Source organism: Trichechus manatus, unplaced genomic scaffold (assembly GCF_000243295.1).
Source record: "Trichechus manatus latirostris isolate Lorelei unplaced genomic scaffold, TriManLat1.0 scaffold00286, whole genome shotgun sequence".
Classification (NCBI taxonomy): Eukaryota; Metazoa; Chordata; class Mammalia; order Sirenia; family Trichechidae; genus Trichechus; species Trichechus manatus.
This window is the reverse complement of record NW_004444222.1, coordinates 1,049,819-1,067,174: the sequence shown is the minus strand read 5'-3', so window position 1 is coordinate 1,067,174 and position 17,356 is coordinate 1,049,819. Positions and strand designations below refer to the sequence as shown.

Sequence of the window (17,356 nt, the reverse complement as noted above, 5' to 3'; positions counted from 1 at the left end):
TTGCATGTGTCTGTTGGTTTATTCTTTGGTTAATTACTTTCTGGATTTATGGTTTAAAAAATCTTAGCTAGTTTGTTTCTAATGTTAGGGACTTACTGATGTTCGCTTTGTGGGCTGCCATGTCACCAATTCTGTAAATGTTTTGTAGATGTAAATATTTGAATAAGCATGAGTGATCTCTTTTAGTACAGTGCAAAGTTTGATGCGTATTTATTGTCAAGATGATTAATCATACTCAATTCAGACCTTTAATATCCTTAGATAATTTTTTTCTACTTTATCAAGGACTGAGAGATGTATGTTAAAGTTTCCAACCACAATTGTGGTTTTGATAATTCTCCTTACGTCACTAGCGGGCACTGCCTTTATATATTTCAGTGCTGTTATTCAATACCTAAGAATACATTATAGTTAAACAAGTGTGTATTGTATCATTCATCAGTATAAAATAACCTTTTATCTAATTTACTTTCCCTTTATAATCTCTTTTGTACATGGTTATAATACCATTTATATGTTTGAAAAAATATTATGTCCCTCAGATATATTTGCTCATTCTTTTATTTTTAACTTTATCTTAGACACGTCTCTTATAACAGTCCTAGAGCTGCATTTATTTTTAACCAATCTTTAAGACTTTATCTTCTAGTGAAAGAGTTTAACCCATTAATAGTTTGTTTTTATCTAATTTCTGTTATTTTTTCTTTTCTTTTTTATGCTTTTCTGTTATTTTCCGTTTGCTTTTTTCTTTGGCTACACTGAAATTTTTTTCTTTTTTTTATTGTAGTGGTTTGGAATTTATGCAATAGATTTGATTCTACGATTTGTTTTTAGTATTTAAACCTATTTTTTCTCTATTTTTTCCAATAGTATTAAAATAGTATCTGTTAAGTATTTTGAAATGATAAACCATGTTTTTAAGGCAGTTTTTGCTAGTATATGCTGGTGATTTGATAATACTATAATTTAATATTTTTATTCTGACATGCCTGGAAAATGGAAGCTCGGGTGTTAAAACAAGAGCTACATAGAAGAAATATTTGTATAGGATATATCTGTCTCTTTACCTTATGTATTCTTTCCTTTCTGGTCCTCATTTAAGGTTGTTTCATGCTGTAGTTTTTTCTTCACAATTCAGTTCATTTAGAGAGAGTGAATGCTCCCTTCCAAACGGTCTTTCTCCATCAGGGACTGAAAGGAGAAGTGATACAATAGTCTCTTATATTTCTGTTGCATTTTACAGTGTGTAAAATGTCACCATATACATTTCTCCAGTTGAAACGCCACAAAAGCCCTAGATATTATTACTCTCATTTTCTAGATAACAAAACTCAAGCTAAGAAAATTTAAGTAGTTGTCCAGAATCTCCTAACACTGAGGCAGACATTCACTATGAAGCAAAGCTGAAATTCAAACTCAGATCGTTCTGACTCCTGGAGTGTGTGGAATCGTCACTCGAAGATACCCTGTGGACCACCCCAGGGCCTGGCACAGAGGAGTGACTGACTTAATGTTTGCTGATTGAATGTCTGTTAGAATAAATCACCCCTTGCAAACTTGCTGGCGTTTCTCCAGCTGTCCAGCAGGTGGCGCTACATAGCTAAGAGGATCCGTTTAGTGAAGCCCTTAGGGCCAGTACAGGTCCTGAGAATTTCAAAAGCAAAAATCAATATTGAGTCTTGAGCACTGTAGGAAAATAAAAGGCATGTATTTTTATATCGGTGATTAAAATATTTATATTTGCATATCTGCATATAACTATCATAATTTATAAATTAAAAAAACTAAGTAATTCATCAAAATTCCTTTTTAACAAAACAACACCCCCCTAAAAAAAAAACACACACACAAAACCCACAGGTTAATGATCAATATTAATCAATAAATCCAGAGGAAATTTTAAGTTAATTGAAAATAATCATTTAGTTGACTCTGGGAAGCTTTTGCTAGTACTCTTCAGTATCGTATCAGCTTCTTTCCCTGATTGACTTTGGATTCACAGAAGACCTTGGCCGAGTACATTGTATCTGGGTCCATCCCTCTGGGAGCTGGATATGCAGCTCTGCCTGGGGACAGTATGAGCTCCTTTTCAGAAAGGACAGAGAGCATATCTTGCTCATCTTCATGTCCAGTAGCCATTCCATAAATGTGAATGGATTAAAATTATAGCCCTTTAACTCTGGCCCAATACAGCTGTGAGAGGTGGCAGGCCATGTAACACTTTTGAAGAGGACCGTTCTTGTCCTAATTACACTGGATCATAGGATGAGAGAACTAAGCAGGTGAGGGACTCTAGGACTGGGACATATTCCTGCCCTTCGAGATAAGGTACACAGACGTGTGTATGATACATGTATTTATGTATATTTACTGCTGCATTGATTGCTTGAGATCGACTCCCAGGCACACTTGTGTTTGGATCAATATTGTGTTCTCCTCTCCTTTAATAATTTTGATTTTCTGTGGTGCTTGGGAGGTGAAAGGGGCTATCTGAAGGAGAAATCCAACTAAGTATTACTAACCTGCTGGGCTTTCAGAACTATTAGAAGCTGTATTCAAAAGAGTTATAAAACATGTTTCCTTCCCTTTGGAGGTTTTTGTCAGCTGATTATAGGAATTATGTAGCATATTGCACTTGCAGGCACTAGAGTCCAGCGCAAGACAGTGCTTACTAAAGTGCTGAGATTTGTAACAGATGTGTTATAGCAATCCAATTAAGGAGGGGAACCACCATTATTGGACACTTGTGAAGTGTCGGTACTGAGCTAATTTTTAGTTATTATTTAAGCACCAAAAAACCTCTGGACTAGATCATTATCCCTATCTTACAGAAGACAGAACTGAAGTTCGGAAAGTTTAAGCAACTTGCACAGGTCACATAACAGCTAAGGGGCAAGATTCAAGCTCTGATCTCCTTTGACCTACGGAGCCTGTAAATTATTTTCCCACCTGTTTCCAGAACCATTCCTTTGGGTCTGGTATAATCAGGAAGTCTTGGCGGGGGTAGCTTGGGGTAGGTTTGATTGGTAGGTGGGAAGCAGATGTGTCTGTTCCAGTAAGGATCCTGGAAGTAAAGAGAGGGCCAAGTCAAAGTTTAATAAGGGACTATTTGCAGAGGTGTGTCAGGGCTAAGGGCACCCAAAAAAAGGCTACAACCTCCAGGCCTGAAGGGGCGAGGGGAAGAAGTGGGGTGGCGTGAACCAGTGAGAGTGGTAGCCATTAGACAAGGGTGTCCCCAGCCGCTGTGGCCAAGGTTGGAGGACCCACTGTCAATTGCATCCAGGCGGTGAGGGAATGGAGAGTAGGGGTGGTGGGATCAAACCTCTAACCTGTCTTCTCTAGCCCCATTTGTTCAGCCTCAGGACACAGAGCAAGGCAGAGAAGAACGGAGAACTGATGTGAGGGCAAACTAAGAATGGCCAGCCACACGTTATTGTAGGGAGAGCAAGTTGCAGGAGTCGGAGCTCAGCGTGTTCTCTGTTGGGGCTGCGTCAAACCAGCCTAACTGACGAGGGCTGATCCTGGACTGCTGGGAGATGAAATTGAGTAGGCATATCGGAAGTCCTAAATGTCACTCAAAGGCACCTGACCTTAATTTGATACTCAATAGTAAGCCAATTTTGTTTCACATACTAGTTGCGGTAGAGTTGGTTCCAACTCATGGTGACCCCATGTATTTCACAGCAGAACTGTGCTCCATAGGGTTTGCAATGGCTGGATTTTCAGAAGTGGATCCCCAGGACTTTCTTCCAAGGCACCCCTGGGTGGACTTGAACCTCCAGCCTTTTGGTTAGCAGCCGAGTGTTTAACTGTTTGCACCCTCCAGGGTCTCCTTTATGTCACATAGCCCAATATTAATAAGTTTACTTTGCAAGGCTCTGTTAGCCAGAGAGATGGGGAGATGTCGTAGAAGAATGAGAGGGGGAAGGAAGGCGAAGGTGAGAGTATATGTTATGTGGATATTTGTTTCAAAACGTCCATCCGCCAGGAGTTATCCCTGGTGGAAGAGCTGGCGTGTGATGTGTGCAGGCCTCCTTTGTGGAGTTCACCAGGTTCTTCCTGTGTTCCAGTGACCTATGGCATGATGAGCTCCAGTGTGTACTACTACACCCGGGTGATGTCACAGCTCTTCATAGACTCCCCACTGTCCAAGACGGAGAAAACGAACTTCAGAACGCTTTCTTCGATGGAAGACTTTTGGAAGGTATTTGCAAATAACTTTGAAAGTACCTCTACCACTGGAAACCATTACTTTCGCTTCCTAAGTTCAAGCCCTGCTATGTGCTTACCACCGTGTGAGGTATTATAAGGTATGGTAAGTTGTTACGGTAAAACCTGCAAAAGTCGGGACCCGTGTAAGGCGGAAGCCTGTCAGAGAAGGAAAACTCAAATATTTTCCGCTAAAATGGAGCGATAGGAAAATGATAAGACTGCACGCTATCTAAAGGCAGCAAACTTGCAAGACCCAGAAAAACAAGGCAGTCCCATCAAGTTCCGGCTTTCACTATATAAATTATAGTTCCTACACTCAAAGAGAGGAGAAACTCCCATTTATTGAGCACCTCGTATGTGCCTTGCATTGGCTAGGTGTTCCTGTGTTACCTTATTTAATCCTTATTGTAACCTTACAAGGTAAGCATTAGTATTATCCCCCATTTGTTAATGAGGAAACTGAGATTCAGAGTGTTTGCCTGCGTATAGTCACATGGCTAGGGAATTAAAAAAATGGATTTTTTTTTTAGCCACTTAACTTACCCTAGTTTATAATTCATTTAGTCATTCACAGATTCAGTACATATTTATTGAGTATCTGCTGGGACATAAGGTCCGTGGGGGCAGAGTTTTGGTTGTTTTGTTTTGCTTTCTTTGTTTTTGTCTCTCTGTTGATGATAGCACGTACCCCTCAGCTTCTAGAACAGTGCCTGACAGACAATAGGTACAGTCTTTCAAAGACCTGCTAATGTAAAATTCCACCCAGCCCCTTCCCAGATTGTCACAAACTCCGACTTGGCAGCGGAGTATAAGCAATGAGTGACGCTACAGGAAAAATACTAAAGTGACCTGGACGACATAGTGCTCAGAGTCTGAGAAAATCAGAAGGGAAATGATTATTTCTCCCTGGGGAGATGCTTCCTAAAATTCTTACTAAACCTTATAGTCAGAGATGTTGATTTAAAGATAGAAGAAACTGAGTCATAGGAACCAATTAACACATTAAAATAGTTGACATCTCAAACCACACTCAGCCGGCCAGATCAGTCCATCTCTCTTGATTAGCTGATAAGGGTAAAGGCAAGGAGAAATGGCTAGCTATGGCTAGCTCTGTCTTCCCTATAGGTACAGCTGGTTTTGCAAGCTAGCAAGAGACATCTCACATATACACAATCCCATGAAAATAAATGTCAAAATCTAAAAGTGGGGAACGGAGTTGGAGAATTCAGCATACAGCAAAGTAATCCCGGCAGTTAGAAGATCCACCAGATAATCAAACCAGACAGATGATTAAAACTTAATCTTTTCCTAGGTTGTACACCAGAAAAGGCAAAATGGCAAGTATTATGTTACATATAACAACAGTAGGAAAAAAAAAAGAAAAAAAAGGCTGCAGTGGCTGATACTGCTTAGGTACAGCCAAACACTGTATGGAATTAGCTCTCTCAGTTCAAAATTTTAGGTTCATGACTTTGTGGGATTGTCCAGCCAATTGGCCTAATATTGTTTCTAAAGTTTCTGTTTTACCCCCTAGTTCGGTGAGTAGCGCCTGGGGTCTTAAAAGCTTGCGAGCAGCCATCCAAGATGCGACAATTGGTCTCTGTTCACTGGGAGCAGTAGAGGAAGAAGGAGACCCAGGAACCAGAGAAGAAACTGGACTGCATGTCTGGTTGCCTCCATGAACTTCCTCCTTTGCCATGAAAAACCAGAAGAACTGGATGGTGCCCAGCTACCATCACTGAGTGTTTTGATCAAGGACTCAGTAGCTGAACCCTGATCAAAAGGGGTAAAAATGAGGAACAGAGTTTCAGATTCTTATAGAATCCAGACTTACTAGACCCACTGAGACTAGAATAACCCCCAAATCTATTGCCCTGAAAAAAAATCTTTAAACCTCGAATCAAAACTGTCCCCTGGACATAAAGTGATACTCGTGAAGAGTGTGCCTCTTAGTCAAGTAGATACAAGAGACCAAAGGGGCAGCTTCTGTCCAGAGGTGAGATGGAAAGGCAGAGAGAGGAGCTGGTTGAATGGTCATGGGGAATCGGGCGGAAAGGAGGAGCGTGCTGTCGCAGACTGGGGTGAGCAATTAGGGTCTCATAACAATGTTATGTATTAAAAAAAAAAAACGAAACTGTCCCCTGAAGTCATCTTTCAACAGCAACTTAGCTAAATTAGTAAAGAATGTTCACCTTGAATATTGCACTCTTTTAAAGAATTATCTGTATGAGATCAAACTGACAACAGCAACCCTAAAGCATAGATAAGAAATGTAGGGATAGTAAATCTTTATAGTGGAGTAACAATATGCGTAGAGATAGGGAGAATGGTGATACAGTGTGAAGAATGTAACTAGTGTTGAACTGTATGTGTAGAAATTGTTGAATAGGTCTATGTTCTGCTGTGTGTATTTTCTCCAAAAATTTAAAAAACAAAGAAACTCTAACCTTTTCCTCTCCAAACAAGTTTAGAGCCAGAATTATGTTGGTTTTCCTATTTTAATAAGGGAAAGTGGAGTTGATCATAGTTGTGGATTTGTGCTCCCTCTCCCTTTGGTCCTAGAATAAAAATCGGAGTTGCCGTTTATTAAACACCCACTCTGTGCCAGGGACAGTAAGCGTACAAAGATGGATTTTACAGATGCAGGAACCCTGGCTAAGAGGAAGCTTCTGCACAAGGCCTCACAGCCCGCAATGATGGCGCAAAGTCCGAACCTAAAGCTTTTTGACAGCAGAGCCCACTCTTGTGACTACTGCGTTCATGAGGTTGCCATACTGTTGGTCACACAAACATTCCAGGTAGGAGCAAGGGCAGACTCTGAACCTGGAACTTTCCAAAAATGTTTTCTTTGCTTTCAGTTCGCAGAAGGCTCCTTGTTGGATGGGCTGTACTGGAAGATGCAGCCCAGCAACACAACTGAAGCTGACAACCGAAGCTTCATTTACTACGAGAACCTGCTGTTAGGGGTACCACGTATACGGCAACTCAAAGTCAGAAACGGATCCTGCTCTATCCCTCAGGACCTGAGAAGTGAGATTAAAGAATGCTATGATGTCTACTCCGTCAGTAGCGAAGACAGAGCTCCATTTGGTCCTCGAAATGGGACCGCGTAAGTGTCTATGGCTCATGACCACATGCATTTGACATCTCACTAGTGTTAATGCATTCATTCTCTGGTTCCTTCACCAAGGGAAAGATGCCTTACATGACTCTTCAGTGCTTATGTTTAAGGCCTTGGCCAAATAGACCTTTGGTTTCTCTACTTTTTACCCATTTCAGTTTCTGTATGCGTATTCTTCAAAAGGCTGAATCGTGGACCGTACAGCTGGCAGAAAAGAAGTTACTTGAGCTTTGGGAAGTTTCTTGTAAGATGTTTGAATTCTACTTTTATAGACCCAATAATATCTTTCTCTAGGTTAGGAAGCTGAGCTGCAAGCCAAGAAGCCTATTAAGACAACTAGCCAAGATGAAAGTAGCAGTCAAGCCTTTAATTCCTTACTGTGATAGTATAAGCAAGAGATTAAACCCAGAGAACAGCACCCAGCTCCCGCCTGTTCCATATTTCCCCAAGAATGGTGTCCAGGCGAGGATCAGGTGGATCAATGCAGATGTGGGGCCCTTCTCACTGTGGAGGGAGTCCCAAACAAAAAGACTCCTGCAGTTTTATGGGCTTCATGGGGGGCAGGATGGAAGTGCTAGTGGTGGAAAAGTACTGAGGCACTGTCGGGAAAAGTGTCCTCGAGGTTAAGATTCCTCCCGTCCCCTCTGATAAGGAAGCTTCAGCCAAGGTGCCTGAGGAAAGCCTCCTCAGAATGCCTCCAATAAAGAGGCCTCCATATGGAGGTGCCTGGGCTCGGAATGCAAAAGACCATGAGTGGGAGGGAGGGGTTAGGGGTGCCTGAGTCCTTGGCTGGCTCCCTTAATGCTCTGGCTGTGCACCAGGTCTGGTGGGGGGGGCAGCTTTGCCCCAAGGCCTGTCAGGTGAAGCCTTTGTAATCACCTGTGGTCAGGTCTGAAAAATCACACATGAGTTTTTAGCCAGGAGCCAGACTTCTCAGTAACTAGGACATTTTTTGGTACAGAAAATGTTTTTTTAGCTCTTTCAAGTAAAATTTTTGTTTAGAATGCAGTTATTTACAGTATACAGTAAGCTTGTATGGCAGTGTTTCTGTCTGGTTTAAATCCCAGCCTTCTCAAAGGTGTGTTTATGATTTTGAGTATGTATTTGTACATGTGCATATTTGGAGGGTTGTGTGTGTGTGTGTGTGTGTGCGTGCGTGTGCAAGCACATGTGCACTTGCGTAGCTGTGCTTCAAATCTCACATATTAAGGGAGGATAATCATTATTTTTAGAATCATTATAGTTATTATAAAGAAATGGAGGAAGCTCTTGGGCTATTTTAAGGTGGGTCTCAGGGTTGCTGCCTTTGGTCCAGAATTGTCTTCTAAGCCTGCAGGTTTGGAGACCTAATTCTGTCAGCTCACCTAGATCCTGTCCCCGGAACTGAATCGCCACAGAATACAGGTTTGTTACTGTGCAATAGGGCACACATCTTTTCCGTGCCTAGATTCATTGTCTACCGTCCAGTGCGCACCCTACTTAATTCCAGGGTCTGTTAGAAACCAATTTAGTAAAATCAGAAGATTCGGGTTCAAGAGACTAAATAATCTTGAAAAACGTTTTTTCCAGGTTATAATAGTGATTTTTGCTTCCTAACTCACCGCTTTCTAGTTCCTGAAAAGGTCTTGTGGTACCTTTTCCCGTATTGTTCTTTATATCTCATCATTAACGAGAAATTTATAGAGTCACTACTCTGTGCCAGACACTATAGAAGAAGGGATTTCATGCATTATCTCATTTGCCCTTCACAAAACAACTATGAAATAGGTATTGCTGTCTCCATTTTATAGATGAAGAAGTTAAGGCTCACTTACCCAAAGTGTCACAGCTGGTAAATCACCAACCTGCGATTTAATCATACTTCCCTGGCTCCAAAGCTCCTATTTCTTCTACTACACCATGTTGTTTCTTCCATTATGTTGTTAAAGTGGGTCTTCATGCCCTCAGCTCACCACCAGAATGCAAGCTTCTTGAGGGCAGGGACTCCAAAAACCACCGCAAATTCAGTGATTCACTAGAAGTACTCCCAGGACCCCACATAGAGTCATACTCACAGTTAAGATTTATTACAGCGAAAGGATACAAAGCAAAGTCAGCAAAGGAGAAAGCCTTCTGGGGAAAGACCGGAGAAAACCAGGCACAAGCTTCCAAGCATTCTCTCCCAGTGGAGTCACACAGGACATGCTTAATTCCTCCAGCAACAATCTGTGATAACACTTACAAAGTGTTATCTACCAGGGAAGCTTATTAGAGACTTAGTGCCCAGGGTTTTTATTGAGGGCTGATCACGTGGGCACCATCAGCTAGCCATGAATGAAAATTTCCAGACTCTCAAAAGGAAAGCAGGTGTTCAGCATAAGCTATATTGTTTGTACCAATAGTTTAGGCACAGTGAGCCACTCTTATCAGTTTGGGAAGGTTTTCTGTCAGTGTAGAACACTGCCTATCAGTCAGGTTTCCAGATGCCAGGCAAGGTCCAACCTTGCAAGCAGGCCTTTTTAAGGGCATTAATCTCAGGTCTGCTATGTCAGCTCATTTTGTCCCTGAGCCCTCTTCTCCTCACCACTCCAGACTTCCCAGTCTTACTCTGTCATCAGAGTAATCCTGTTCTGTGCCTCTCAGACCCCTTCCCTTTAAGGACCCCCTCACACTTACCCTTCACAGTCTGACCACAGTCTATCCCTCAGCCTTCTTTTCCTCATCATACAGAAACTATAGTGACCTACTCGTTGGGCACCTTCTACTTCTCTGGCCCTGCCTCGCTCAATGCTTGACAGTGCCCTTGTCATCCACTTGTGCAAGTCCAAATCCTACTTACTCTTCACAGCCCAGGTCTGGTACAGCTTCTTCCCAAAGCCTCCTTTGATCCATCTCTCCGATCGCCAGACCCCTAGCAAGGATACCGTCCCTTTGAACTGCCATAGCATCTTCTCTATATTTCTCTTTTGGTTCTTACCATCATCTAACTTGTATTTTAATTGTTTAATTACAACTTTTCTATCCCTATTTATTATAAATTGGGGGGGGCGGGGTGCTCTTGGTTCGTCTTTGTATTCCCATTGGTGCCAAAGAATCATCTGGTTGCGAAGAGATCCTCTGTAAACAGTAGTGGATTAAATCCCCAAATGTTGTATGGAATCTTAACGTAGGTCATTTGCAGACAGTGGAGCTTCATAAACTTGTCCTTCTTTTGGCTGCATTTTTGTTTGGGAGCCTAGAGTCATCTGAGCACAGTTACCCAGGGAAGGCAGCCATATAAACTAAGGGCTAAGGGCACAGGCTCTAGAGACATAGAGTCCTGGTGTGGGTTCCTGACTCTGCCCTCACAATCTATGGGACCACTTAACTGCACTAAGCCTCAGGGCCCTCTTTTCTACAATGGGGCTAATAGCTGTATCTGAGAATTAAATAAGAAAGCACTTACGAAGTGCCATGGCAGGCCCATTACCTGGCTTGATAAAAGCAGTAACTATGACATATTTTTGACCTTAGCAGGGACCAACTGTCTGTAATTGCAGTAAGTGTTTGACTGATTCTACCTGCTTGTTTCGTTTTTGTTTTTAATTAGTTGGATCTACACAAGTGAAAAAGACTTGAATGGGAGTAGCCACTGGGGAATGACTGCGACTTACAGTGGAGCTGGCTACTACCTGGATTTGTCAAGAACAAGAGAGGAAACAGCTGCCCAGATTGCTAGCCTCAAGAAAAATGGCTGGCTGGATCGAGGAACTAGGGCAGCTTTTATTGACTTTTCAGTGTACAATGCCAACGTTAACCTGTTCTGTGTGGTCAGGTGTGTGCTGAGGGCACCATCCCTCCCATTTGTGTGTAGTTGTGTGAACGTCCTATTTTGGAGACAGGCCAGAAAACCCTTCCCTGCAGTTGGCTAAATGAGGATGCCAAGGATCAGGGCTGATAGCAGAGCTGAAAACCCAAGGCTTACTTGGGGTAATGATATTTGGGGTGGGGAGGTGTTCAGATCCTAGAATATTTTGAGTTGGAAGGAGCTTTAAGTCTGTTCCAAGTTCCTTCCCATTCCAGAACCTTTCTGGGAGAAGTGTTGTATTTTTCTACCATCTATCCTTAACCATCAGTGAGGACAGTCAGTGCTGCATGCTCCTTCACTAAGTACCCTGGCCATCTTGCCTCATTTCCCTGAGTTTCCCACTTTCAGATGATGTCCGAGCTATTGGTACATAGCACAGTCACAGGTAGTCACAGGCTATTCCCGATGTTCAGTAGGATACCCCAGTACCAGCTTACGCTCCAGACTCATCACGGGCACATAAAGTTTCTTCCACAGTCCTGTGACGATGCCGTCATGGCCACTCAGTGGCAGATGGGAAACAGATCCCACTGGCTTGTTTGGGACCTCTCTTGTTCATTCATTCATTCAGCAAACATCTGTGGGGCACTTAAGATGTGCCAGGGACTGTTCTAGGTTCTCAGGATACATCAGTGAAGAGAACAGAAGTCTCCGCCCTTGCAGAGCTTGCAATCCACCAGGAGGAGATAGTCAATAAACAAATTTATCATATGTTAAAAGGTAACAAGGAGTCCCTGGGTGGCATAAAGGGTTAAGCACTCGACTACTAGCTGAATGGTTGGTGGTTCAAACCCACCCAGAGGCACCTCAGAAGACAAGTATGGTGATCTGCTTCCAAAAGGTCACAGCCATAAAAACGCTTTGGAGCAGTTCTGCACACATGGGGTTGCCGTGAGTCGGAATCGGCTTGATGGCAACTAACGACAGAAGGTAACAAGTGTTATTAAATAAAAGAAAAAGTAGAGCGGACCCAGGATGATCCCGAGTTCACCCACTTTAATCCTCTTGGTGAACCTGTTGGCAACACTCAAACATACTACCATGGATTACGTGCACATGTATTTACACACAAGATAAGGAGTAATTCTCATCCTTATTTTGTCATCATTTTTGAAGCTAAACTCATTCTCTGCTTTACAAGGCTAGTGGGCTTTTTTCCAGTCCTTGTATTTAACAGCTTTTGAGGAAAATAACACATTAAATCAAATACTGGTTACTACTAGAAATGAATGAAAATCTATTGCAATTATTATTAACTTTCTCTCATGACCCCAGCGAAGGTAGAAAGAGGATGAAAACAGGCAGGCAACTCTGATAGACATTTAAGTAAATACCTGTTTATGGAAGGTCTTAAGTATTTCACTTCCTCTCCATACTTTAAGAATGAGTATTGCCAAGGCAATTACTTCATTGCTCAGCAGTGTTTTCTATGCATCTGGAAGTGGTTGACAGACGCGGGGCCGGAATAGGTCTGAGAGTGATGACTTGGCACCTGGAGGCAATACCCTCCCCTTTGGAGTTCACACAGAGGTTGTCACGAGGCTCTTCATTTCCGTATTGTGAATTTTTGGTTCTTGCCCCTGCTCTCCAACACATTAAATAAGAAAGAAAGAAGAACACGAGAGTGAACAAGAAAGAGGGAAGAAAAATTTACATGTTTCTTTGACCAATTCTAGTTTGCCGTAGTCCCTGTCTTTACTTGATTATTGCTCACGTATGGGTCCTGGATACTTAGGATTTAGGTTTGGCTACCCATACCTAGTAATGAGAGAGATAGTTATACCTAATAGCTGACTGAAAGTCTTTAAAAAGATTTAAAGTTAAGGAGCTAGAAATTCTATTTCTTGTTTGACAGTGTGACACCTACAAAATGGGAATTTGGCAAGAAAAATCCTCACTTCAATCATGGTAAACCACTATAGATCAGTGGCATCAGTATGAATGTAAAAAATTTATATTACTATTTCAGACGTCAGACATTTATTGAGCAGCTATTAACTGAGCCTCTGGGAAGGATAGAAAAAATACCTCCCAGCAAGGTAAACTATTCAGTGCTAATGAATGAATGAGAGACTCTGTCCCTATCCGCATATGTATACAAAATATATCTCTTACTTTTCAACCAGAACAGACATGTTTTGAATGAATGACTTTTCTCCCTTATGTTTTTTGTGTTGCTGAGTATAATGACTTGCATTTAATAGAAGTTCTAAAGAACGTATTTGTTGATTAATTTTTTACATTAAAAAAAAGGTGTACAACACCTTGCGCAGTATAAACACCAGAAAAGCAGAGGGGCGACTGAGGGGGAGGTAATCCTTTGAACTGGGAGGGCTGGGGAAGTCCTGTTCCTTTTGTGGCACAAACTTCTCCAATACGGAGTTAGCTGGGTAAAATGTTTTGCAGCTAGTTTGGGAAGATTTGTGGCAGCAGTTTTTTTACCTTATGGTGCAGGGGCAGAATTGATGAATAGCTGTTCCGAGCTACACCCATGTGTTGTTTTAATTGTTCTTATTGCAACGCAGGTTGTTGGTTGAATTCCCAGCAACAGGTGGTGTGATTCCATCTTGGCAATTTCAACCTGTAAAGCTGATCCGATATGTCACAACCTTTGATTACTTCCTGGCAGCCTGTGAGATTATCTTTTGTTTCTTTATCGTTTACTATGTGGTGGAAGAGATATTGGAAATTCGCATTCACAAGCTACAGTATTTCAGGAGTTTCTGGAATTGTCTGGATGTTGTGATCATCGTGGTAGGTTTGAGAATAATACCAAATTCCATGCTTAGTTATAAATACATGTTAGAGTCTTTGGTTTCCTCAGCATTGTGGGTCTTGGTTCTCAGAAGGAGAATCTGAAACTTCTCTGTTATATCAATTTCAGCTTAGTCATTTTCCATTTTGCATGAGTCACCATTCTGAATTTGCATTTATAATAAGCTCTCAGCTAGGGACTAACACTGAGTATGACTCAGCAATTCATATTTGACTTAGGCATGCCATGTGAGATGTGGGGGAGGAAAAAATGCTTTGTTTTGCTTTTCACTAATGATATTTTTCTCCAGCTGCTAGTAAAATTAATTTATATTTTTCTGCATGTGTATAAACTGTGGCAAGAAGAAGCACCCTGAGAATATTTTGAGTGGCGGGGAAAACATGCCCGCAGTTTAAAATTTCTTGCAAATACTCCACAAAGGATAAAATTTAAGTTATGATGTTCAAGGTTTTCTGTATGAGATACGAGAAACCATAAGGCAGATTTATGATATAGGCAAGACCATAGATCCTGTGCCTGCCTTGACTCAGTTATAATTTCTAACACTTGTTCAAGATGTTTCCCCATCAGCAACATCTTAACCACTTCCTTTCTGAGGCCTCAGCGTAAAAATGTATTTTTACAAGCTTTTTACCCTTCACCAGATTTTGCTAAGTCCTGCTACACACTTAAGCATATAACAGCGTGCTTAATTGTTGTGTGCTTAAGAGTTTTGATTGGCACAGCTGTAACGAATATTATTCTGTGACCCTCCTTCCCATTGTCTTGAGAGAGAGATACACCTATGAAATTCGAGTAAGTGATGCATTACCCTATTAGTGTTCTCTCTTCTGTGATCCCACTTCATGCCCATTATTCTTTCTCCCACCTCACCCTTAAAAAGTAGTTTGGGCTTTGTGACACATTTACATCAAGTTGTTATCAAGTCTTTTCTCACTAGAGTTAGTTGATAAGACATAGACAATATTTTATTCCTTTGTGGGTAAAAGAACACTTAAGGCATAAAAAAGAATAACAATATTAGCAATAGCAGCAATAATATAAGAATAATTGCTAATACTTTAGAAGCTACTCTGTCCTAGGCACAGTTCCAAGTGCTTTTCATACGCAGAAGGTGATTTAATCCTCACAAATAATCCTCTGAAGCACTGTGCCACTCCCTCTTAAACCATGTATACATACACCTAATACAAATTCAGAAAGATTTAGCTTTTACTCAAGGTAAAAATTCCTATAGAAGCAATACAGTGTGGAACCCGTCTAACCTGATGCAGTTAGAAGCTCATCCCTTCTTTCAGAATGGTGTGTAACATTGCACAATTACTATAGGTAATGCCCTCGAATCCAGAATTCTCAACATATTAACAATGAGCACAGTTTCAATAGAATTTCGGTATTTAAGGAGGCAAGAGAGGCCATGATACTGGAAATAGTTTTTCAAGATACCTCTCTCCTGAGTGATGGCAGACTGCAGTCCATATTCATTAACAGTCTAGAACATAATTATTGTTTGGAACTCTGAGGATGTAAACCCTGCTTATTGCTTTGTATGGATATGCTTATATTTAGGTCATTTAGGGTAAAGGTAAACCAAAAAAGTGTGATTTTATGCTTATTAGTAACAGGCTTCTTTATTTTTTTAACCAAAAAACTTCAATACCAACAACAAAAAACTTCAGTACCAACAAAAGGTGAGTCAGTGGTATCCAACTTTTTTGATCATGTACCTCTCAGTGAAACTTTGACTACACACATACTGGTACATCTAATATACATATTTATTTATATACTGGACATATACTATACACATACATAGAATTTAAATGTTTGAGATAAAAATAAATACAAATAGAATTCTTAAACCTTCTTACCACCTGCATAGAAGTTCTGATATTTTCTTCCCACACCCCAGTGGGTTGCTTTGTCCCCACTTTAGAGACCACTGGAAAAGAATAGCTGATGAAGTCACGGAAATTGAAGATAGTTTCCTTGGCTCAGCAGCCACCACATTTGCAAGCATTTCTTTGGAAACTTGCTTCACTGTGCTATTGTTCTTATTTTTTTAATTCTTAGTGCTGCCAAGACATTTCAGACTGTGCTTTTATCAAGAACAACGGCTCCTGGTATCCCACTTCCTCTTTGAACCTTCTCTGACCAAGTAGAGTTAGGTCATGCTTTCTGCTCACCACTAGACACGTCCTTCCTATTCACCACTAGACCTTCTAACCTAAGCCAAAGTTTCTTAGTTACCTAGTGCTGCTATAACAGAAATACCACAAGTAGCTGGATGGCTTTAACAAAGAAAAATTTGTTCTCTCATAGTACAGGAGGTTTCTAAGGAGTGGCTGGTTGATTCGAACTGTCAACCTTTTGATTAGCAGCTGAGCTTTTAACTAACCGCTGTGCCACCAGGGCTCCCTAGGAGGCTAGAAGTCCGAATTCAGGGTGCCAACTCTAGGGGAAAGCTTTCTCTCTCTGTCGGCTCTGGGGGAAGGTCTTTGTCATCAGTCTTCCCCTTGTCTGGGAGCTTGTCAGTGCAGGGACTCCGGGTCTGCGCCTGGCTTTGCTTTCTTGGTGGTAGGAGGTCCCTTCCCTTCTATGCTGGATTCTCTCTTTTATATCTCAAGTGATTAACTCAAGATACAACCTAATTCTGTAGATCGAGTCCTGCCTCATTAACACAACTGCCTCTAATCCTGGCTCACTAACATCAGAGAGGCTGGATTTATAACACGTAAGAAAATCACATCAGATCACAGGATGGTGAACAACACAGTAATGGGAATCATGGCCTAGCCAAGTTGATACACATTTTTGGGGGACACAATTCAATCCATAACACAAGGCTTTTGGCCTTATCTGGCCCACGTTTGGTTATGTTCACCTGAAACTTGAAATGGTCTCCTAAATATAACAATATCTTGGAATTACTTTGCAATTTTTCCTTCTATTTTCCTTTTTTGTTTCTCTAATAAACACTGTGAAGTCCTTACTTTAATCATTTGTTCTAAGCAATAGTCTTTCAAAACTAGCAGAATTGTTGAAAGAATTCTAATAAGTCTAAATTCAGAGAATTTGATTGATTGCAAGGTTTCACAGGATGAAAATGATTCAGTTATTCAACAAATATTTTCTGAGCACCTACTATGTACCGGGCACTGTTCTAGCCATAAAGGATATTGGAGTGAAAAAAAAAACAATCAAAACTCTTGTCTTCCTGAAGCTTATGTTCTGTAGGGGAAGAAAGTCTTTGTAGATGGGGATGAGAATTCCAAAGATGAAAACTTAGGAGTGACATAATGGAACTCAAATGCTCGCAAAATCTCTTTCTTTATCTCTTTTCCCTCATTCCATATTTTAAAGTCTCAAGAAAATCTAGTGTGTTAATGTGATATTAATGTTGTATAAATGGTCCTTGGGT

General features: G+C 41.1%; 1 protein-coding gene across 1 annotated transcript in view; it reads left to right on the top strand.

The window, feature by feature from the left end:
• Positions 1-17,356, top strand: part of PKD2 (polycystin 2, transient receptor potential cation channel) — a 57,194-nt gene that overhangs the window by 22,738 nt on the left and 17,100 nt on the right. The window contains exons 4-7 of the mRNA XM_004390147.1: positions 4,071-4,204; positions 7,071-7,321; positions 10,902-11,126; positions 13,685-13,913. Coding sequence (XP_004390204.1) covers positions 4,071-4,204; positions 7,071-7,321; positions 10,902-11,126; positions 13,685-13,913 — 839 coding nt within the window. The remainder of the gene's footprint in view (positions 1-4,070; positions 4,205-7,070; positions 7,322-10,901; positions 11,127-13,684; positions 13,914-17,356) is intronic.